General features: G+C 50.3%; 1 protein-coding gene across 1 annotated transcript in view; it reads left to right on the top strand.

The window, feature by feature from the left end:
* The window catches only part of MED12L (mediator complex subunit 12L), a 356,828-nt gene that overhangs the window by 22,565 nt on the left and 309,883 nt on the right, over window positions 1-24,380 (top strand). Inside the window, exons 3-5 of the mRNA XM_066241720.1 lie at window positions 13,085-13,189; window positions 20,852-21,043; window positions 22,352-22,384. Coding sequence (XP_066097817.1) covers window positions 13,085-13,189; window positions 20,852-21,043; window positions 22,352-22,384 — 330 coding nt within the window. The remainder of the gene's footprint in view (window positions 1-13,084; window positions 13,190-20,851; window positions 21,044-22,351; window positions 22,385-24,380) is intronic.

Genomic DNA, 24,380 nt, shown 5'->3' on the forward strand with positions numbered 1-24,380 from the left:
TTCTGCGAGTTCATACTGTGTTACTTGATGTGAAATGTCGGCTTTGTCCTCTAAGGGTCTTCCCCCGGACTTGGTTGACTACTGACTCCGAGCTCAGCTCAGAGGTCACTTCAGGAAATCCTTGCTTGACGTCTCAGACCAGGTGAGGCCCCCGGTCGGTGCACTCTGACCGGGGGTGGGGTGGGGAGTGCTCCCTCTTGGGGCATCGCTCACCCTTGCGGTCTGCGCACTGCGGAGTCCCCGGTTCTGAGCACAGGGCTGTCTGCTTGGTTACCTGCTGCTTGAATGAAGGGGAGCCCTGGCCTGTGGTCGGAGGAAGGCGCAGGATTTTATGATGGTCTTAGTATTATGGGTGGAATAGTATTATGTAAGGCTGCGAGGTCTGAAAGACAGTGGATGTAGGAAGGAGTGTCAGAGTCAAGTAGATTAAATGCAAGTTAAAATATAAAACTAAAGAGTAGCTCTATGTTTGTATAACAGTAGCCACCCTGTAGAAGAGCATCTTGTGAGCCAGGCACTGAGCTAAATAAACTCTTTGTATGTTTTATCTCATGTAATCTCAGCCCTGTGAGTTATTCTTGTCTCATTCCAAAGGCAGCGCCTGAGCTTTAGAGAGGTCATCACCGCGTGTCCCGTCCCAGGTGAGGGCTGTGTGCTCGCACTGGGGTCCCTGCGGTCCTAAGACTAGAACAGGAGCGAGGCTGGGAAGCAAAGCTTAACCGTCCGAGGCCTTGTATGCCTGTCCCAGGTAATGGGGTTTGATCCGGGCCAGTGGGGAGGAGGCTCACAGATGTTACTGAGGGTCTGAAACCGGTATGTCGAGACTTCTGTCCCTTATCCCCTTCTGGAAATACAAAAAAACAGTGTGAATCCCTCTCAGGCTTTTGAAAAGGGGCGTGCAGGGAAGAAAACGCATTTCAGGAAGATTCGTTTGGGGGCACTGGGCAGGCTGGGTCCAGGCGCAAGTCTGAGAGAGGAAGGGCAGTGTGTGAGGAGCGGCGGCCACAGGCCGGGAGATGGCTGTTGTATTTTAAGGGAAGGATACATATGAGGCCTGTTTTGAGAGGAGTATGGGCGGAATTGGTTAATGATGAGGTGTGAGGAGAGACAGGCTATTTCCTTATCCTCCGGGTCATTTATATCTGCTCACTCCTAAGTGCTGCCTGCAGATCATTAACTGTATCCACGAGGGGGGGTCATTGTAGCCTCTTTTCTCAAATTGGGATCTGCAGACCCACAGGGATCTGAAAGGATTTCTATGCAGGGAGAGGAAAAATAGTTATAAAGCTGTTTTCTGAACTTCCGTTCTTTGGGGGAAGACCCTAGCCAGCACAGCCTGCCTGACATAACACACAGACAGACATTTTCTACTTCTGCGGTCTTGTCTTCCCTGGTGGACATTCCCCTCTGGTCACTGGCAGGTACTGAGTTGGTTTGTTAGACCGAGTCAGTGACCGAGTCCGTTCAGTGTCTGTGCCCCTGCTCTGTGTGGGAGGTGAGTGTGGGGGAGGTTAGGTGGGCGTGTGTGCCCCTGTGTGTGCGTGTGCGCACCTGTGTGTGTGTGTGTGTGTGTGCATGTGCACTCCTGGCCTGCTTTTCTGATGGTCACTGAACATTGTGCCGAACTGACCTTTTTTTTTCCCCCTTAAGTGAGAAAGAGCTTAACCAGTTTCCAAACTAGCATCAAAATGTTTTCACTTTTCCTGAGGAAACACTTTATTGAAATTAAAAGATTGCTTTGAAAGAGTTCCAAAACATGAGCTCATTCTCTCAAGTTCAAGCTAAATGCATGAGATTTATGGATGCCTTTGGAGTTCACCCAGAGTGCCGGGGGTCTGACTGGTGCATCCAGTATTGAAGATGAGAATGCACAGTGAACAGGGCCCTTCCATGTGGACATGGGCCAGTTTCTAGGCTCTGGTTTGCTTTTGACTCTGGGCACCCGGCTCCCTAAAAAATGCTTTAAGGCTTGTTATTTTAGTTAAAACCAATGACAAGAGGCACGAGAGTCCTCGTTGACTCCGTGTTGAGGTTACCTTAGGATCGATTCTGTTTCCTCTGGCCACTCTAGCCACGGGCCGGGACTGGGAATGTATCTCCTCAGCTGGCATCGCCTCTCTGCTAACAATACCAGGTCTTCCACATGGTATACGACGTTCCCTGGGTGCATGTGTTAATGGTGCACAGATACATGTAACACTTCTTGAGTTCATCATGGTTCCTTCCCCTCCCCAACAGCTATTAAAGATACTCCTTTTCCTCCACATGTTATACAGTAGGAACATTTTAAACCTGTAATAAGGGGTCCTTTGGCTGGAAAAGGTTTGGCACTGCTGGTCTAGTGCCCGGAACATGGGTCTAGGAATGAGACTCTTGATTAAGAGCTGGGTGTGCCCCAAGTTCTCGGGGTTTTAGTTTCCTCACCTTTGCAGATAGGCAGAGTGGCAGCTGCTGGTTCTGTCTCTAAGGACCATTGGACCAGGCAGGGGTAGTGGAACGGGTTGAAATAATCTCTGTGAGGAGCACTGTAGGCATTTTGGTGGTCAGCCTCTTTTATTTAGAAAATCTTCGCAGAGGTTTGTGAAAAGGTAGACTGGGGCATATTAGCATCTTAGGGATTTGAGCAAAAATCAATGCCAGTCGGGCAACGCAAAGCCCCGTGTGGTCAGAGCGCTCCCTGCCCGGCCCAGGAGCGACGTGTACAGCGCAGAGGTGGATGGAAGCAGAGCAGGAAGTGAGTGGTTGGAGCTTAGACCCTGGTTGACGGTCTGTGATTTGCTGTCCGTGTGTCTGGCGTTTTGTAGCACCAGGCCCACTTCAGTCAGATGGCCTGCTTGTTGAGTTAATTTAGCAATTCCCCATTTTGGTGACCCTCTTATACATGAGACATCGGCCAGCAGTGGTATCAGTGCCACTCTGTCACCACCAGAGCTAAGTCGCTCTTTTCTCGCTGTGGAACTCACAGGTTATGATGCCGGTTGATGAAAGAACTGTTTTTGCTGTTTATCCTGGTTTTCATCCCGTTTCTGTTTCTCCTGAGTGCATGGAGACCATCTGATGTGTTGCTGATGGCTGCAAACATGCGTTTAAAATCTTTCAGAGAACACGGCGCTCCAGGGAGACTGTGCCGATGACTGCTGGGGGGGTGATATACCGACAGGCGGAAGCCTGCTTCGTAGCCAGGGCCCTCGTGAACCAAACCAAGAATGTACCCGGTGAGGTATCAGCGGAATTAGCCACTCGGCTTGTCTGATAAAATGTTCTGTTTGTGTTTCTGCAATCCCAGAGGTGTCCATGCAGGGCCACAGGAGGCATTGCTACAGCACGGACGCCTCCTCGGGCAGGGAACCAGTGTTCCAAAGCAATTGTATTTCAAACCGCCGTGGCAAGAGGGCCTGCGGACTTCCGCTGTGCTGCCGTGGCCTTTGCAGCCGGCTCAGCCGTGGCGGCCAGAGTCCAGGCTGGGCCTCTCGTGGTCTGTTTGTTTGTCCCAACTCCAGTGCCAGGAAGAAGGGACTGTCTCCGTGACCCCCATCCAGAGGCTCGGGTTGCTGTCTGCTGGTAACCTCCTTTCTGGCCGACAGCGTCCGCACGAGGGAGTGGACCAGGGCTGAGTGGCGGAGGTGTTGGAAGGGGCGGGGGAGCGGCAGATACAGCGAGAGCGCCTTGCCCTGTCCTCCATCTGCTGTCCAGCACAGGGACCATGACCAAACCCCCACACGAACAGGAGTAGCCAGGAGGTCACTCCCTCTGAGTATCAGCATACCAGTAAAAAATACACCCTGTTGTTTTGGGGAAGATGTGGTGTCATCAAATATTGGAAGACCCCCTAAGTTCACAGACCTGACAGCCAGCTGCTGCTGGTCTGACTTGCACTGCCGGTGTCTTCTGTAGGTGCTCAGCGGGTCTGGTGTTCCCATCCCGGGGTTGGGTTAGATCGAGACGAGGCCTGGGGGCGTGTGGATTCAGTGTTTTAACTTCAGAAAGGAGACCTGCGGAGCAGCTCAGGTGTGCAGTGGGCGTTTGGGATTCTGGGGGAAGTCCGCGCCCCGTGGACTGAGCGGCCTCTCCCTTCAGGGTCCTGATCCTGGTTTAGAGCGACAGGTCCCGCAGTTAGGTTTCCTCCAGTCGCTGTTTGTGAAATCCCAACTAAAGTGTCGTCTTCCCACGCTTTCACAGAGAGAAAGTGGGTAGCAAGTAGGCAAAAGAGATCAAAGTTTCATTTTGGAGGTGAAGGTTGTGATTCATGCTCTCGGGAGAGCTGTTTGCCTCGAGACATTGTCTTCTGGGGAGGAATCTCCCGGTCAGTTTGAACTTGACGTCTCTGGCTCTGCGTGTTAAGAGGCCGGAGAGGTGGACCCGAGGTTCAAGTCTCGCAGTTTGGCTGCTGCCGGGTAGTGAGGAGGACCTGGTGTGCTCTCTTCCGGCCAGGCTCCAGGGTGGTCTGTCTAGGCGTTTTCAGAAGAGCTCCTCTCCAGGGTTTACGCTGTGGAAGGTTCCACTCTCTGTAGGAGGGGAGGTCCCAGAAAGCTTCCTTTACCTGGTGGAAGTGGACTTTGACATAATGCATTGATACAGCATACAGCACTGAGCCGTGTCAGCATTTATGAGTACAGAGAAAACACATGGTTGTGTCCTCAGAGGCATAGGTCTTCCTGTTCCTGTTTTGTCTTTTTATTTATTTATTTATTTATTTATTTATTTATTTATTACAGAGACAGAGAGTGAGTCAGAGAGAAGGATAGACAGGGACAGACAGACAGGAGTGGAGAGAGATGAGAAGCATCAATCATTAGTTTTTCATTGCGTGTTGCAACACCTTAGTTGTTCATTGATTGCTTTCTCATATGCGCCTTGACCGCGGGCCTTCAGCAGACCGAGCAACCCCTTGCTGGAGACCTTGGGTTCAAGCTGGTGGGCTTTTGATCAAGTCAGATGAGCCCGCGCTCAAGCTGGCGACCTCAGGGTCTCGAACCTGGGTCCTCTGCATCCCAGTCCGACGCTCTATCCACTGCGCCACTGCCTGGTCAGGCCTGTTCCCATTTTGTAAGCTATTATTCATGCTCTACCAGAGGTGTTGATTTAATCGCCACCAAAACCAGTGGCAGAACTTTGGGCCAGGGTGGTTGATTCAGTTAATTTAGCCAGCTTTACTTCTGTTACCATATGTCCGTTCAACTCTCCCAGATGACTGAGGGTGGTAAGGACCATGGTAACACCATTGTGTCAGCTGCACCTTATTTAATATGTCCAGTAAAATGAGTTTTCCTATCACTGTAGATTTTCTGGGGCTATCCCAATAAGGAAATGTATTTTCCAGAAATTTCTTAGCCCTATTTGTGGTATCAGCCTTCCTGTCTGGGAGCGCTTCAGTCCATCCTGAGAACGTACAAACTATTCCACGGGCATTGATGACCCACGAGGAAGGCAGTTGAGTGAAATCAGTTTGTAAGTGTTCCGACGGCCCAGTAGGTGGTGGGAATGCTCTGTCTAATTAATACTTTGGTGGTCTTTTGCAGACAAGTCAGACATGGGTTGCAAACCGTTTTTGGAGCAGTCACTGCACCAGACACTTTTTCGTAATTTGGACCATTTCGTCCATCCGTGATGAGCTGCAGAATGTAGAGATAATTAATGGCATTTTTTAAAGACTCGGGAAGAACTCCCTGGGTCCCTAGTGAGTCCTTGTTTAGTGCAGGGTGGGGAAAAAGTAGGTTTTACAGTTGTTTGTATGGAAAGCAATACAATAATTGATAAGTAGTAATACAAGAACAAACTGCTTCGCGTCCTCACGACTGGAGCCCACGTTTGCTGTACCCTGTTACATGTGCGACCGTCGTCGGTGCCAACGTTGTTGCTGCAGCTCAGGGGCCTGATTATGCCTTTTATAGAAGTGGTCAGAAATGGTTTGGTTGGAGCCAGCCGCATGGAGTTTAAGCTGCCTGTTGGCAGTTTCAGTGCTGGCTGATGGAGGTGGAAGTCAGCGGGAGCGGTTCCCTGACACTCGGGGTCTGTTTTCCTTGTAGGAGCTTTAATTTTAATGCTTGTGATTTGGGTAGGCAACAGAATGCCAAAAAGCAGCTCATTAACTTGGGCCCTTTAAAAAAAATTTTTTTTTTTCTTATTTGTTGATTTTAGCAAGAGAGGAAGGGAGAGAGAGACAGACAGAGACAGGGACAGGGACTTGTTCCCGTAAGTGCCCTGACCGGGGATTGAACTGCGAATCTTTGTGCTTTGGGACAATGCTGTAACCGACTGAGCATCTGGTCAGGGCAACTTGGGGTCCATTTCTGATGGGTTCTGCTAGAAGTGAGGAACGCCAATCAAAACAGAAGTTTCTACAGCATGGCCAAGTCGCAGACCACCCAGAGACACACCTGCTGCGGACACAGGTGCTGGCTGGTTTTCCTGTGGGGAGTGGAGGAGCCGAGGGAGGACCCCTCGCAGGCGGTGGGGCAGACCTACTCCGGGGGAGTGTCGCCTTTCCCGGAGCTCAGCCGAGCGGTCACAGCGCGTCCTGCGTGAGCCTTCCCGCCTCCGTTCTCAGCGTGAACAGAGAGCATCCAGTCTGGATTTTCTAACAGTGCCCCATAAGTCAGCGTGAGGGTCAGTGACCGGGACACCATGTCTGCTGTTTAAGGTGATCTTTCCCATTGTCAGGCAAGGTGGCTGGTGGGCAGGTTACAGGGCTGAAGATGGGTCGGAAGGCCAGTGGGGGCAGCTTACTGCCGCACTCCTCCACCCCCTCAGTGCTTCCTACTCATTCTGGTAATCAGGGTTAGAGACCCCTCCCTGTGGAAAAGTCGGGATTACTAGGGGGGGGTTGGGGGGCATTCTTTCCTCCAGTGCCCCAGCTGTTCAGTGGAGGCAGATGTTTCGGGGCACAGTGTTTCCTGAGCGGTGGACGTTGAGGTTCTGACTTGAAATGTGTATGAGGAGGTCCTCTCAGACCCTGGAGCTGTTGTCACCGCAGGGCCATGACTCTATCGGTTTTGTGAATTTAATCTTGTTCCAAGGTTATTTTCGGAATGCTCAGCCGAGGCTGTAACTTCTGCAGGAGGGGTTGCCTCCCGGTTGGACTTGGATCGCTGCTTAAAGTTTGCACTGCAACCCAGTAACGAGTTAAGGAAGTCAGGGCACTTGTTTGTGCCTACATTTATTTAATAAAAGAAGTCCAGAATGTTTCACAAAAAGGGCTTCCAATTCTTCTGTTTTAATTTTTTGTATTTTCTTAAGTGAGAAGCAGGGAGGCAGAGACAGACTCCCGCATGCGCCTGATGGGATCCACCCGGCATGCCCACTGGGGGCGATGCTCTGCCCATCTGGGGCGTTGCTCTGTTGCAACTGGAACCATTCTAGTGCCTGAGGCAGAGGCCAAGGAGCCATCCCCAGCGCCCGGGCCATCTTTGCTCCAATGGAGCCTTGGCTGCGGGATGGGAAGAGAGAGACAGAGAGGAAGGAGAGGGGGAGGGGTGACTGGGAATCGAACCCAGGACATTCCCCGCCGGGCCGACGCTCTACCGCTGAGCCAACCGGCCAGGGCAGGGTTTCCAGTCTTGTCTTCCTCTTTTGTTTGTTTGCAAGATTGAAATGGGCCAGCCAGTATTTTGAGGAAATAACCTCATCAATACTTTCGAGTGAGTCCTGGGCTAATTTTCTCGTGTGTTCTAGGCCATCCCTGGCAGAGTGATGAGTATGTGGGTCTCAACAGCCACTCTTGGGCATTGGGCTTCAGCCGTGCACATTTGGACATCGCCAGGTCCCACTGTCATATGAATGAATTGGTAGAGATCTGGGAGTCCTGGGTTAGAAACTCCAATCTTCATAAAATTTTTGAATTTGGAAAATCTTTGACAGCTCCAGGTTTGGCCTTTGACCATGGAGAAAACATGGTTGAGCCTGGTATTCCAGCAGACGACCTCCCTTTAAAAGGCATTTTTTAAACCTCTAGCTCATCTTCAGTGAGGAGACGGTTGAGGGAAGGTCTTCACAGGCTCCAGTATTTTGGGAGAGGTAGGTGAAGGAACGGTTGGGGCAACGGACACTTTTAGATTCATGATCAGCTTGTTGTTTGAACTTTCATCTGCCTTGTAAAGATTCTTTTAAAGAGGCACTTTTTTTAAATTTAATTTCTTAGGAGCTTCCGCATACCAAGAAATATTAAAAAATGCACCCCACTGTTTTGGGGGAAGTATGACCCGTTTTTCTCCCTCCAGAGCACCTCATAGATTGACAAGCCTACCTAGGTGACAGGTTCCCTGCTTGGCCGCCATAGCTCCGGACTGTCTTTGGTAAGGTTAACTGCTGAGTTCAGAAAAACACGGGTTCTGGGGCCGTAACTGTTCTATGTATTCTTAGCTGGGGTCCCAGGTGGAGGGGTCCCAGGTGGAGGGGTACCAGGTGGACGGGGTCCCAGGTGGAGGGGTCCCAGGTGGACGGGGTCCCAGGTGGAGGGGTCCCAGGTGACGGGGTCCCAGGTGGAGGGGTCCCAGGTGGACGGGGTCCCAGGTGGAGGGGTCCCAGGTGGACGGGGTCCCAGGTGGAGGGGTCCCAGGTGGAGGGGTCCCAGGTAGAAGGGTCCCAGGTGGAGGGGTCCCAGGTGACGGGGTCCCAGGTGGACGGGGTCCCAGGTGGAGGGGTCCCAGGTGACGGGGTCCCAGGTGGATGGGGTCCCAGGTGGAGGGGTCCCAGGTGGACGGGGTCCCAGGTGGAGGGGTCCCAGGTAGAAGGGTCCCAGGTGGAGGGGTCCCAGGTGACGGGGTCCCAGGTGGACGGGGTCCCAGGTGGACGGGGTCCCAGGTGGAGGGGTCCCAGGTTGCCTGGCGTCAGAGGAATTGGTTTGTCTCTTTATTTCCTACTTGTTACTGGAGGCCTTGCGCTGGACCCAGTCTAACTTAAACCTGTAATGAACCCAGTCCGACCTCAGAACCAGAGCGGGTTCTAACTTGGACCCAGTCCAGTTTATTTTAAGTCGGCTGACCTCCGACCCAGTCTGATGGCAGAAGTGCTCACATAAATTCGGGGCGCTCCTTTGAGTGCGACATGTTGGATCTCAGCCCCTGCTGTGCTCAGCAGCAGTGAGAGGGGCGTGGCTCAGCGGCCCAGTGGGCAGCCTCACCCGGCTGCGGCTCCTTGCTCCTGGGGGCCCTTGAGGGTCTCCTTTGGGTCTCAGTTCTGTCCGACGTGTTGAAAGATAAACTGAGACACAGTAGACATATTAGCACCTCCAGAACTCGCTTGAGCAGGAGCAGCGTTAGGTCAGGCACAGCACACGGAGGGCTTCGGAGCTGCCCGTTGTCGGGAGCTGGGGAAGACCACAGGGAGAAGGCACGAGCACACGGAGGGCTTCGGAGCTGCCCGTTGTCGGGAGCTGGGGAAGACCACAGGGAGAAGGCACGAGCACACGGAGGGCTTCGGAGCTGCCCGTTGTCGGGAGCTGGGGAAGACCACAGGGAGAAGGCACGAGCACACGGAGGGCTTCGGAGCTGCCCGTTGTCGGGAGCTGGGGAAGACCACAGGGAGAAGGCACGAGCACACGGAGGGCTTCGGAGCTGCCCGTTGTCCGGAGCTGGGGAAGACCACAGGGAGAAGGCACGAGCACAGTAAGGAGAGTATTGGCTGTGGCTTCAGCTTGTGATTGGCCGTCCGTCCTTCGGACTGGCTTTCGTAACTTTGCGGCAAAACATGGCTTAGCTTGCTTTGCTTATGTAGGTGCCACGACATTAGAGCCGCCTTGGTCTAAGGCTTCCTTGTTGAATTAATTTAACCACCCAATGGAACTACAGACTCCAGAGTCGTGGGGCAGTGGTTCAGCATATGCTGATTATGTTAAGTATTCAAACAGGTTGTCATTCACTTACTGATTCTTTCCACAGTTGTTTATTGCATGCCTGTGTGTGCTGTGTGTCGGGTCCCGGGCACAGCTCTCTGAGCTTGACCTGCGTCCGTGAACGACGTCAACATCCTTGGGCTCACGGACTTCCTTCTGGGGGAGGGAAGCAGACAGTGTACGCCGTAAGTCAGTTACAGGCTGTGTTTGCTGATCAGTGCTACGGGCTATTGGCGATGAAGGGTGAGCCGTGCGTGTTAAAGCAGGGCATCAGAATTTCTCACTGAGAATGTGAAAGTTGAGCAAAGCCCTAGGTGGTTGTGGAGCTGCCCAGTGGATGCCATGTGGAGAGCAGTCAGGTGAGGGGACAGACTCCGCAGTGACCCTGAGGCTCGAGAGCATCTGGCTGCATGCCAGAGGACTGGCAGTGAGGACGGAGAACCACGTGGTTGGTTTAGGGTAGAGTGGGCAAAGCGGAGTGTGGTTAGGAATGTGGTCAGAAAGGTATTAGGCGCCCGGTCACATGGGGACTCCTAGGACATCATAGGACCTTCACTTCTACTCTGAGTTGGGGAGTTAAGGTAGGTTTTGAACAGGAGTGACATGCTCTCTCATAGTTTAAATGCCCTGTGGCTGCTGTGTTGAAAATGGTCTTCAGGGGTCAAGGGTGGAAGCAAGGGGGGAACCGGATAGGAGCCCAGTCGGGAGCCATGGCAGCACCCCAACATGAGAGGATGGTGGTCCTGACCTGGGGAGCTAGTGAGTAGTGGTCAGATGCTGGATGCATTTTCGTGGGATTTAGAATGCAAGGTTTAAAAGTTGTCAGAATTCAAGGCTCCCAAGAGCGCTGTGTGAATGTTGTTTGAGGAAAATCTGACAGATATGTACATGGTTCCATGTTTTCCTTCTGGGGATGTGTGTGGGTGTGTGTGGGTGTGTGTGAGTGTGTGCATACGGGTGTGCATGAGTGTGCGCGTGCAGGTGTGCGTGAGTGTGCGTGCGGGTGTGCGTGAGTGTGCGCGTGTGCATGCGTGTGTGCGTGCGGGTGTGCGTGAGTGTGCGCGTGCGGGTGTGCGTGTGTGCGTGCATGCGTGCAGGGCATGTCCCTCCAGGCCAGTGGTTAGCAGTCACATACAGTAAGCAGCTAGCTGAGCTGGTGTTCGTGCAGAATAGAAAAGTAAGCACTACCTTCCAACTGGTCCTAGAAGCCACACCCATTTCCTCTTGATTAAGCAGGAATACGTTTTGAGTAAAAACACATGCTGTTCCTCAATTAATGCTTCTTGTAACCCTCTGACGGTAAAGGGAAGCTCAGGGTTTCGTTTTCTCATTCCACTCCTCAGGATCCCATTTGCTTCTCTCCCTGCTCAGACTCCGAGACCGCGGGAATTCTGTCGTGCAGTTTTGCCCTAGATTTTCAAATAATTAACTTGAAGATGCGGTAGCCAATGTGAGACGTCTTCTAATATGCGTGCAGTTCATTTTCTGTGCAGATCGTGACTTAGTCGTCTTCCGTGCTCGGAGGACTCTCGATGAGATGATGGCAGAGCATGCTTCCTGTCCTGGGGTCAGGTGCGAGCTCGCCAGAGGGGGGCTCCCCAGGGGGTCAGGCAGAGTCCGCACAGGGAAGTGGCGTTACAGGCACGTCTCCAGCTGACCTCAGTCCTCAGCCAGGGTGACCACTCACGTGCTTCTGTGTCGTGAACTCTTTCGTTCTAATGCTTCCTGCCTAGTCAGAGCAGTGATTTTGGTCAGTTTATTATTATTACTTTTCTTTGTTTTATACTTGGAGCACTTACTTCCAAGGAATAAGTGTATGCGGTCATTCTTGTGCTGTGGACACCATTCCCTGAATGGTTCTTGAGACTAGACTGTTTCTTGGCTTGGAGCAGAAAGTAGCTTCATTTACTCAAACCTTTCCCTTCTATATTTTCGAGTCTGTATTTTAGGAACTTCTGGATCTAGTTCTATAACTCAGTAATCTGAGCAGGGCAAGCTTTTTTATTTTTATTTTTCTTAAAGCCCAGGCTATTTTTGATGAGTTGTGACCTTGGGAAGAAAAGTTCCTGCATTTATCTAGTAAGAGATCTTTTTAAGGAGCGTATGAGTTATAGCCATGTATTTTTAGACTACGTTTTCATGTGGCATGTGTACTTAGGTGGCACGGTGTCAGGGAAATTTCTCTTCTTAGTCGAGGCTTGGGAAGATGGTATTTCAGTGTTGGCTCTGGCCATATGCTGCACTGGCCTCATGAGCCTCACCCTTCTCATCTGTAAATGGGCACAAAGTGACCCACCAACCACCTACTACAGAATTGGGAAAGGTCAAGTGAGCCAGGATGTATGGAAGAACTTCGCAAGCTCTGCATGTCCCTGTGGTTGCAGGCCATTGTGTTGTGTTGCCAATCACAAAGCTTGTGCCCAGGAACCTTTCGTTTCTGTCTTGAACTTGCTATGGGGTCTTGGGTAAGTTCAGTGAACCAGTTTCCTTGAATATAAAATAGGGGTGCGCATGGAGCTGGCGAGGAAGGAAGAGTCGAACTGGGAGCCCCCTAGGAGCCATTCTGGTTTTAAAATTCTACGAGTTTATGTATTTACATGTAGGGAAATTTTTTATTATCCCCTCAACTTACTAGCTAAAAATTTTCTGACTCACAGAAGAATGAAAAGAATCGTAAAATGAACAGCCATATATCCTACAGCTAGAGTCAACAGTTGTCAAACATTTTGCCACATTTGCATTCTTTCTCTCTACACATTTATTCATTGGTCTTTTTTGTTTTAGATGAGAGGAGGGGAGATAGTGGGGCAGACTCCCACATGCGCCCTGATCGAGATCCATCTGGCAACCCTGTCTTGGGCCGATGCTCAAGTCTGAACTATTTTTAGTGCCTGAGGCTGATGCACTCAGATCAGCCGAGCGATCCTCAGTGCCAGGACCACACTCAAAATGGAGCCACCGGCTATGGGAGGGGAAGAGCGAGAAAAGGGGGAGGGGAGAGGAGAAGCAGATGGCCGCTTCTCCTATGTGCCCTGACTGGGAATTGAACCTAGGATGTCCGTATGCCAGGCCCATGCTCCACTGAGCCACCTGCCAGGGCCACATGTATCCATTGGTTTTTAAACTTCAATTTCTGCTTTCTTTGGTGTGTGTTCAACTGTTGTCTCCTACAGAGTGTAGCAGAGTTAGTTGTTGTATAGGGTTAAGTTGGAGCTTTTACGCCCTTGTGCTTAATCAGTTTCTTCTCTCGCACAGGATGAACTGACCGCTGTCAATGTGAAGCAAGGCTTCAACAACCAGCCCGCCTTTACCGGGGATGAACATGGCTCAGCCAGAAACATTGTCATCAACCCGTCGAAGGTACGCTCCTTGTCTGTGTCCCAGAACTTCTGGAAAAGTGTGTGCAGGTGACACCGTTGGTAGTTCATGATGACGAATCACTGTTATTTCAGCCTCAGTCCACATTCAGATTCGCCCAGGTGTCCCATATGCCGTCCGGTCCCAGGGTCGCGTCAGGCGTCAAGCATTGCCTCGATGGTCCTGGCTCTGGAGTCTCCTTTCCTGCCACACAGGACTGCCCTCCAGCGTCCCTCCTTTTGTCTTCATTTTTTTGGGGAGTGCTTGTAGGACTGCCATTTTAGAAGAGTCCAGTCCAGTTATTTGTCTTATATTCTAGTTCTTTAGTCTAGATTTGTCTCGTTATCTCATGACAGGATTGAGGTTGAATGCTTTTGGCAAGAAGATGATGTTACGTGTCATCAGAAGACACACAATGCCAGTCTGCCCTGTTATCGGTGATACCCAGTGTGATCACTGAAGGTGGCACCTGCTGTTTCTTTACATTGTAAAGTAGCCATCTTTTCCTTGTAGCAGCCTCGCTGCGGTGATACCTGGAGACCATGTGAATATATTCTGTTCTCTATAAAATTTTATCATGTGATTTTAGCATGAATTGGTGATCCCTGCCGAAGGGTTTGTTTTTGCCGGATGTATGCAGAATGCTGGTTTTCGAGTGATTATTCCTCAGACCTTTACTACTTGGCATGCTTTTGAAAAGGACACCCCATGTTTTTAGCATCACTTTTAACCCCTGGACTCTTTTTAAAATTCGGATGTATTATTTCCATTTCTCTTTCTGATGCTCAGATTGCCTTGCATTTGCCAGCGGGGGTGCCTTTAACCTGTCCTCTTCCTCACACCCCCCCACACTTTGGACACAGTGACGTGCTCCAGGCTCGTGCTCCGCCCCCACCGCAGCCCAGGTCTGGACGCGTGGCACAGCCTTTGCTCCTTAGGTATCGGCACTGCCAGCCTCTCGCCGCGGATACAGATGGGAAACATGTTTAGATGTTTTTCTTCCCTCCCTCCCTCCCTCCTCCATCAGTTGTAACTCAATCCCTCCAGGTTTTTTCTTTTTTCTGTCTCATCTTTGTATCTTCTTTCTCCCAGAATGAGAATCCTGCATCTCAGCAATGTCAATGTATGTATTCATTTACTCTCCTGCAAGACACATAAAAACGTTTCAGAATAAACCGTATCAGTGTCTCAACAACAAAATTACTATGTAAAATTTTCCATCTTTCTGTGGTCCTTTTTGTCCAGAAGCTGACTTTGATTGAGGGTATCCAGTTAGCTGGAGCCCGCAGTCCCTGCGGGTTATTAGTTCGGCCCCGCAGTCACCCACGTCTTCGTCCCTGCCACGTGACAGCCGCTCCTCTCCGCTCTGTCCACGTGACGGCCGCTCCTCTCCGCTCTGTCCACGTGACGGCTGCCGCTCCTCTCCGCTCCGTCCACGTGACGGCTGCCGCTCCTCTCTTCTCCATCCACGTGAGGGCCGCTCCTCTCTTCTCCATCCACGTGAGGGCCGCTCCTCTCAGCTCCGTCCACGTGACGGCTGCCGCTCCTCTCTTCTCCATCCACGTGAGGGCCGCTCCTCTCTTCTCCATCCACGTGAGGGCCGCTCCTCTCCGCTCCGTCCACGTGACGGCTGCCGCTCCTCTCTTCTCCATCCACGTGAGGGCCGCTCCTCTCAGCTCCGTCCACGTGAGGGCTGCCGCTCCTCTCCTCTCCGTCCACGTGACTGCCGCTCCTCTCCGCTCCGTCCACGTGACGGCCGCTCCTCTCAGCTCCGTCCACGTGACGGCTGCCGCTCCTCTCCGCTCCGTCCACGTGACGGCCGCTCCTCTCCGCTCCGTCCACGTGACGGCTGCCGCTCCTCTCCTCTCCGTCCACGTGACGGCCGCTCCTCTCCGCTCCGTCCACGTGACGGCCGCTCCTCTCCGCTCCGTCCACGTGACGGCCGCTCCTCTCCGCTCCGTCCACGTGACGGCCGCTCCTCTCAACTCCGTCCACGTGACGGCTGCCGCTCCTCTCCGCTCCGTCCACGTGACGGCCGCTCCTCTCCGCTCCGTCCATGTGACGGCCGCTCCTCTCCGCTCCGTCTACGTGACAGCTGCCGCTCCTCTCCGCTCTGTCCACGTGACGGCCGCTCCTCTCCGCTCCTCTCCGCTCCGTCCTGGCCAGTGGAGCGGCTGCGGCCGGCCGTGATGGCGGGCGCACCCATCGAGCGGGTCCAGCTACTGCCGCGGGGGCCGCAGGTCAGGAGGGAGATGACCGCAGGCAAGCAGTGCAGGGGCATTAGGGACTGCCTGGTTCCCGTGTCCCCAAGGAGCAGGGAGTCCTGTCCCCCTGGCGTGGTGACAGGCCAGGGTCATCAGATCTCTCCCCACCCGGCTTTGCCTTCAGACATATTAATACATGGAGACGCTCTCCCTGGGTGGCGTGGACGGGAGGACCCGGTTCTGGACCACTTTGCAGGGACTCAGGCACCAGGCGGTGCTGTTGGGCCGCCTCCTTGTGTTCTGCGTAGGCTCTTGGTTTTGCCCGTGTTGGTCTTGCAGCGGATGTGGGCGGCGCTGGAGCTGAGAGGAGTCGAAGGCCTCGGTGGCAGCCTGGCTGAGATCAGAAAACCGGGTGGGGTCGGAGGCCTGGCCTGGGCCGAGGCTTCCCCGTGTCTGTGCAGGGCGTCCTGACCCGCCGAGCGGCCCGCTGCAGCACCTGTGACACGGCGGAGGGCGTGTGTCCCGGTCCCAGAGGACCAGCGTCTTCCTCAGCTGCACGGTGGCACAGTCTGTCATGGCGGCGGTGGCGGCTGGGTTGGCTTCCTTTCCGTGTGACGCTGTTTGTCGCTGCACAACGATGCGGGGTGGGTGCAGAGGAGCTGGTGTCGTGTACACGGGCACGCTTGGCTGCCGGGGCAGATGCTCGTGTGCAGGAGGCAGAGCCTTTTCTCAAGGGCGCAGGGCCCGTGTTCTCTGAGGCACGGCGCTGCTTTTGTGCTTGTCTTGTATGAGGAGGTCAAGAAGTTCACGTCAATGATTTCCTGGCCCCCACCCCGCCCCGGGAGCAGGCATGTTGTATTATATGACACACTTGAGCATTCTTGGCAGACTGTTGGCTCTTTATCCACAGCAACTCTTTACTGGTTGACAGTGGAAGCAGTAATACTCATCTGACCGGTTCCTTCTTAAAGCCGTTCCCATGATGACAGTGGGACTCGGTTACAGTTTTATTTCAGTCACTCCTGATAAACCACAAATTTGAAGAGCTAAAAAAATGTCAGGAATAAAAAAGTATACTGTCAGAATGTTGTGTTAAAATTTTTCTTGACTTAAAAATAAATTTCCTTGAATTAAATTTTTTTTTCTGGGGTCTGGCCAGCTGGCTTAGTGGATCCAATGTCAGCCTGGTGTGTGGACATCCAAATGTCCCAGGTTCGATCCCTGGTCAGGGTACACAGGAGAAATGACCATCTGCTTCTCTCCCACCCACTTATCTCCCTCTTCCTCTCCTGCAGCTAGTGGCTCAGTTGGTTTGAGTATCAGCCCTGGGTGCTTAAGATAGTTCGGTTGGTCTGAGCATCGGCCCCAGATGGGGGTTGCTGTGTGGATGCTGGTTGGGGCACATGTGGGAGTCTGTCTCACCATCTCCTCTTCTCTCACTTAAAATAAATAATTCTTTTTCTGTGCAGTTGTGTTAATAATTAGATACTTAGATTGAATGCTTTGTTTCTGTTTATATTCTTTGAAGGTTTGATTTTTCAGTTATTTCTGTTTTTGACTTATTTCTATTTTACAAATATTAATATACTTTTATTAAATTGAAACCATCATACATACAAATAAAAGTAGTCAGATAGACAAATTCCATACTTTCCCCTTCCTCCCCAGAGATATCCCATTGTTAAAGGTTTGTGTATCATTCCAGACCTCTTTACTGTGCACATATATACACACAATCACATATGTACTTGACAGTTTGCTAAATTATCAATTGAAATATTATTTAAATGATGTGAAAGAAAGTAGAAGCATCTTCTACAGTGATCCTTTCGGCCAAACGCAATGCTTTCAGTTTTGTCTTTCTTCCAATCGTGAAACTTTTTATCACTACAGCCACAATTACATACCTTGTAGTTTTGTTCTTTTTTTTTTTATTGTGGTAAAATATACATCACGTAAAATCTACCATTGCAGCAGCATTTGAAGCGTACAGTTCTGTGGCATTAAGTGCATTCACATTGCTGTGCAACTATCACCAGCATCCGTCTTCAAGACTTTTTCATCTTCCCTAACATATACTTTTGAAATATGAAACATGTTTTGTATGTACTTACCGTTGAGGCCGAGGTATTTGTACTTATAAGAATTGATGGATAGGTAACGCTTCATCATTTATATTCTATAATGGACCGAAGCTGCGAGCACATACAACGAGCTGTTGCCAGTTTTTTACGGTTACTAATAAAGAGGTGGTAGTCGTAGTTGAATATATAGCTTTTGTTCTTTAGGATAAATCCATAGGAGAATATTGCTTCCCCAGAGGGTGCATTAGTCTTCTAGAGCTGCCGTAAGGAAAGACCAAAGACGTGGTGGCTAAAATGACAGAAATGTGATTTTTTTTTTTCTGAGAACATTTTATTTTCTCACAGTTCCCGAGGCTGGGAGTCCAAAATCGAAGTGCCAGAGGTCCAGTTCCTCCCGAGGCCTCTCTCCTTGGTGTGCACATGCTGCCTGCCCTCTTGCTCTGTCTTCTGACAGTCCTTCCACCGTGTCCGTGCATCTCTGGGGTGGCCTCCCTCTCTATAGGGACACTGGCCCTATCGACTTATTTAACACAGCTACCTCTTTAAAGGCCCTGTCTGCAAAGACTGGCAGGACTCCACATCTGAATTTTGGGAATACACGGTTTAGTTTGTAACAGAGAAGATGCATGTTGTAGGCTTCTTCATTTGAACTGCCAGATAGTTCTCAATTGTATCAAGTTTTATGTCAATTTAAATAACAAGGAATAGAAATATCACCCATGACAACTTCTGCTGCTGTCACCTTCCCTGTGAAATTGACTCAAGGTATCAAACCTTCTCAGAGGGGAATTTGATCTTATAAATATTAAACTATATGAACTATAGTGTGTAGCCCTTAAACTTTTCACAATTTTTTATCGAATAAATTACTTTTAAAATAGATTTGGAGGGATGGAAACAAGTTGGAAATTAAACCTTCTCTCTCATACCTTGTCCGAGAGCATACAAATTGGTATAAACCTTGTGGGGAGGGGGGCTGTCTCGCAATATTGATTAAAATGTAAGAATTCGGAAATCGGAATTCTGGAGCTTTATGTGAAAGCTAATCACTGTCCCTGTATGAAATAATAAATAGGGAAGGCTGTTCATTTTAAGGGGATTGGTAAGAGCAGAAGTTTGGAATGAGCACTCCAGCTGTCCGTCAGCAGGCGCTTGATTCAGTAAAGCATGGACCCTCCATGCAGCAGTGTTGTGTCCATAGACACGGAGGGGGAGCTCTTCATATGCAGATGTGGAAGGCTCTCAGACCTGTGCTCATTGTGCAGGAGGAAGTATACATATGAAAAGGAGAAAAATGGTTCGCTCCCGTTTGTTTGTGCATATTCACATAAAGAAACACTGGAAAGTCTTAAACTAATCCTGTTTTTTACCTGAAGGTAGGCATTATGACTTGGGAACGAGGCTCTTGATTGATTGATTTTTTTATCTTGGAATACCGTGAGTGTATACTGTTGTTACACTAAAATTAAAGGTGTGATTATGTTTTGATTTTTTGGGGGGGTCCTAATGTACATTTTATTCTCTCTGTTTTGGAAATGTTGGCTTTGTTTGGAGTGTGCAGTTCACCAGGTTTGTTAGGAGGTAAAGCCCATGTAAGACAGTCACTGTATTCTGTTGCTGTCAAGGACATAGAAGAGAGTATAATTGTAAAACAGGTTTCTCTGACTAGTTTACTCGTTTTTTTTTCTTCTTCTTTTCCCAGTGAGAGGAGAGGAGATAGAGAGACAGACTCCTGCATGCGCCCTGACCATGATCCACTCGGCAACCACATCTGGGGCTGATGCTCTGCCCATCTGGGGCCATGCTTGCAACTGAGCTATTTTTAGCACCTGATGCTGAGGCTCCCTGGAGCCATCCTTGGGGCCTAGAGCTGATATGCTTGAACCAATCGAGCCATGGCTGTGGGAGGAAAAGGGGACGGGGGTGGGGGGGTGGGGAGGAGCAGGAGGCATCAACTCCCATATGTGCCTTGACTGGGCAAGCCCAGGATTTTGAACTAGCAACCTCAACATTCCAGGTAGATGCTTTTATCCACTGTGCCACCACAGGTCAGGCAAGAAACCTATTTACTTTTATTGATCAATGTCACCCTGTTAAATTTAATTTTCTGAATTAAATTTAAAAAAGATTTTAAAAATTGCATCACGTTATTATAGAATTTCCAGGGAATGACATGTGATATTTTGATAGGACTCTTGGAAATTCCAATGAGATTTTTGTTTGTTTTTGTTTTTTTGTTTTTTTGACAGAGAGAGAGGGAGAGATAGGGACAGATAGACAGGAAGGGAGAGAGATGAGAAGCATCAGTTCTTTGTTATGGCATCTTAGTTCAGTGATTGCTTCCTCATATGTGCCTTGACGGGGGGGGGGGATTACAGGAGAGCTAGTTACCCCTTGCTCAAGCCAGTGACCTTGGGCTCAAGCCAGTGACCTTGGGCTTCAAGCCAGCAATCTTGGGGTCACGTCTATGATCCCACATTCAAGCCAGCGACCCCTCAATCAAGCTGGTGAGCTGTGCTGAAGCTGGTGAGCCCACACTCAAGCTGGCGACCTCGGAGTTTCAAACCTGGGTCCTCTGCATCCTAGTTTGACACTATCCACTGTGCCACCAGCTGGTCAGGCGGTTTTATTTTAATGGATTCATTTAATTTTTAAAGATTGCGTTGTCTCCTTCCTTACTGTCTTTCCGTCTTCTGTCCTCTCTTATTTTGGTTGAGGTGAAAAGGCGGCCGTTGCCACTGGGCCGCTGTGCTGCTGGGCTCCGTGCAGAGCACACAGCAGCTTTCTCTTGAAACTCTTGTTCTCCCGTGATTGGCAGCCCAATCAAAAATGCTGAATACTTAATTTAATTGACTCTTGTAATTTTCCATTTAAATCAATTAAATTTCTCCAGATTCTTTTTAAAAAGCACTGAGTGTAAATACAGAGTTTTCCTTCCCAAAAATACATGGTATTAAGATGAAACAAGAGAAAATGATTATTAGGGTAGATGGCTCACTTACTGGGCTTTCTCTGCAACACCTCTCAGGAAGAAGATTCCCTCCGAGGAGCCGAACGGGAGAGTGGAGCCCTTTCTCTTGACATTTATTCAGGACGTAATTCATTTGATTTTACCAGAGATTTTCAGAGGCTCTTCTTCTTCTTCTTTTTTTGGGCGAAGTGCTGTTAATCGCAGAACAGAGGTGCTGTGGGATTTCTGCGTTGTCAGATTAAAAAAATCACCGCTCTTGATTTCAAGGACTTAAGGTGCCGTTTTATTTTCTGACGGGCCGTCTGAAGATTTTCAGCTAATATATAAAGAATGAAATACCGACATACATTCCTGACATACTTCCTGTCTTTAAACCTCCTCTCTCTCTTTTCCGCTGTCTCCTCAGATTGGAGCTTATTTTAGCAGCATCTTAGCCGAGAAGCTGAGGCTGAACACCTTCCAGGACACGGGGAAGAAGAAGCCACAAGTGAATGCGAAAGATAATTACTGGCTGGTCACGCCCCGGTCGCAGAGCGCCATCCACAGCTGGTTCTCCGACCTGGCGGGAAATAAACCACTTGCAGTTTTGGCAAAAAAGGTATTAAAATTTTTTCTTACCTTGTGTTAACGATGGCCTTTTATAGACATGAAGATGTTTGAAGTGACGTTCAAGCGTGTATTTCTTTTCTCCCCGACTGTCTCCGGAACTCAGCGCCAGGGGCGGGTACACTGTACCAGGTGTGTGCCCCTCGTTGTGCCCTGGACAGCCGTAGACCTAAACGTGCCACACTGCAAGTGGTTTTTGTGCACAAGCTTTTAAAATCAGAAACAGGCAACGCGACTTCATTTCCCTTGCGTTTCCAGTGATCTTAGCCCAGGATGTCCGAGGTGTATGTGGAAATCCTTGCTGTATGTTACTTCCATGCCTGAAGCCAGGTCTCTTTTCTAACAAGCAGGAGAGAGTGACAGGTGATTCCGTGTGCACTTGAGAAACTTCTTTGGAAAAGTTTTAGAGCAACATGGGCAAGTTTGCTTAGAGCTCCTGGCTTTTTTGAGGGGTGGGGTGGGGGGGGGGAAGAGATGAGAGGGAGGATTCTCTTAAAACTCTTTGCCTTTGGTCATTTTCCTCAAATGGGAAATAACACATAGATTGAACAATCTTAATATAAAATGCCTTTTGAACTCCAGACGAGGGCTAGAAACGTCCCTGTGAGCCTTGATCTCTTATTTCTTGCTCACCTTTCAAATAATACGACAGCACTTTCTTATCCCCTGAAACCCTTTAGTTCCGGGCGGGGGTGGCGTGGCATCTTCTCCTGATTCTGAGTTTCCATCGCCCGGCTTCGTGCAGGCCCCGCTCAGGGGAGAGCTCCTTTGTGTATTTGCTCGTTTCTTTGAAAAGAGGGCCAGTAGCTGCCATTGCCTTTACTTCGCTGTAGTTTCATTGTGTGGCGTTGCCTTTCATAGATTTGTGGGGTTAAAGGCAACCAAGTCCGTGGGAAGCGCAGTAGGCGGCCCGAGGCCTCCTGTCTCAGCCCAGGTGGGGCCACGTGGCATTTCTTGCCCAGTGATGAACCTGTCCCACGCGGCCCACCGTGGCCTGTGAAAGGTATCCGGAGGCCATGCAAGTCAGAGGGCGCCCATCGCTGTTTGTGGGCTTTCTAACAGCAGTCCGTATCCTCCACGCTGGTTAGTACCTTCAGCTCCCATGTGGGCAGCCTGATAGCTTCCTTGTCAGGCTTTCCTTTTTAAAATAAGCCTTTGGAATGCATTTTGTGGACACTTCCTGAAAGGGAGTGCCTGCGAGGAGCCGATGCCCTTGCCCGAGGGGTGTAGTGGTCTCATCTCTAGGAGGGCGGTGCATTGCGGTCTGGTGTATTAGCCACTGTTCTTCTCTCTTTATTAGGAGCTGCCTCTGGCCAAGTCAGGTGTTCCTCAGGTAAGCCCTGATGTTATTTATTTTTGCAAAGTTAAAGATGTGTTCTCTATAAAACCATTGACTGTGCCTTGAAGTATTCTTTTCTTGGGCATTTCTGAAGATTGTCCCCTCCCTTCCCCTCCCCTCTTCAGCATACCATCTTCTTGATGTGGAGAAATCTCTTGCTGAGTCGTGTAAAAGATTACACTTTCTGTGGGTTCTTCATATTAGAAAGCTTAAGTGTTTCTTTAATTTCGGTATTGACCTTTGTGATGGCTTAATGCAGAAGACCTTCATTTTCCTGCTGAGATCCTGAGTCATCTTCCAGCTTTGATCGAGAGTTCAGAATAGTTCCCTGCATGGGACGGATGGGGTTTCTGGTCCTGGCTTCCTGTTACTATAGAGCCCCAGGCGCCCACGTGTGTAGCTGCAGAGAGGTCGAGCAGTGCCCTGCAGAGGGCCCTTAACTCAACCGCGGGCATAGCTGGATTTGGAAAAGGGGGCTTCTGGCCCCTAGCGATACCCTAGCTATTGAACAGGTCACTAGGTATCACGTGTTCACATCAGGTGACTTGGATTAATGTGGACCATGGGATTTCCTTTCGTCTGCATCCCTGCTTCGGAACAGAGGATGCTGATGGGATGTGCATCCGAGGGGAAAGGTGAGTCAGGGGTGGAAAAGCCTCGCAGGCTAGGTGTCTCCGTTTCCTCTTGGCATTACACACGGCTCGGGCTTGATTTGGACACCAGACAGCCACCAGGGATTGCTTGGGTTCAGCTACCCGTGGACGTCAGGCGATTTCTTCCCTGAAGATAGAATCCGTCACTGTAGGGAAGTCATACTTCAGTCAGGACAGACGTTTCCCTCCGGAGTTGGCCCAAACCGTCAATTTGACAAAACCATCACTGTGTGTCTTTTCCTGAGTTGAGTAACTTTCTTCACATATGTTCTTCTGAATTCTAGAGCCCTTGACTTGGGCCAGCCCTTGGCTAGGGCTCTGGCCCAGGTGCAGTGAGCTAAGCGAGAGGTTCTCCTTCTGCTGCCCGTCCGGGAACTGTGGCTGGGTTTTGTTTGCTATTCCGTCCGAACATTTCACATAGTCAGAAGGTTTGTCTCCCCCTGTCAGTCACTGTTAAAAAAAAATCCTCTAGGCATCTACTAAAGATATTGTTAGGAATGTTTCTTTGGAGATGCTAATTTTACTTTTTGCATCTGCCTATCTTTCCTGGCCTTGGTATCACACAATCTTTTGATGTATCTGATTAAGAGGCATCCTGACCTTGACTGGGGAAACCGAACTCCCTGACTCCGAGCTCTGTTCTCCCCGATACCACACTGGAGGTGGAGCGCAGCACCTCGGGTCTTTGTTGGGTATTTAAATCTGTGCTTTTCTTACCCCTGGCTTCAACGACAGGAACTCCAGAGCCCCGTACTCCACCAAAAGATGTGGGTCGGAAGCTAAATTTTTCAGTTTTCCTGTTAAAATTTTATCGCTGCGGTTATGGCTTTGGCCCACGTGGCCTTCGTGACCCTTTCTGTCAGGGGTGGACGGTGTCACTGCCTCTTTCACGGGGGCTGCGCTGTAGAGTCAGCACCCAGGTGGGGACTGTGTGGTCAGAGGTCTGTTCCATTGCCCGTGGGATGTGGCACATGGATACACTGCTTCTCGGGGCCACCAATCGGCTCCTTCCTCCGCTCCTGGAGCAGCCTGGCCTTTCCTTGGTGAGAACCCGGTGATTTCCAGTGAAACCAGGTGGCAGTGCTTTGGCTTATTAAAAAAAACCAACCCACTGATCTTTTAAATCTGGGATCACGCTTTTGTACCAAATGTGTGGATAGTCAAATTTTATAACACATGTACAACTAAGCGTGGATTTGGTTAACTAAGAGAGAAATGCTGTGTTATATGAATCAGTTACCTGACTTGAAACCTTGCTTTCCAACTCAGGATCGAATAAGAGTGTGGGGCGTGGAGCCTGAGGCTGTAGATGGCTGCGGCTGTGGGCCCTTAGGGGA

This window comes from Saccopteryx bilineata, chromosome 8 (assembly GCF_036850765.1).
Source record: "Saccopteryx bilineata isolate mSacBil1 chromosome 8, mSacBil1_pri_phased_curated, whole genome shotgun sequence".
Taxonomy (NCBI): Eukaryota; Metazoa; Chordata; class Mammalia; order Chiroptera; family Emballonuridae; genus Saccopteryx; species Saccopteryx bilineata.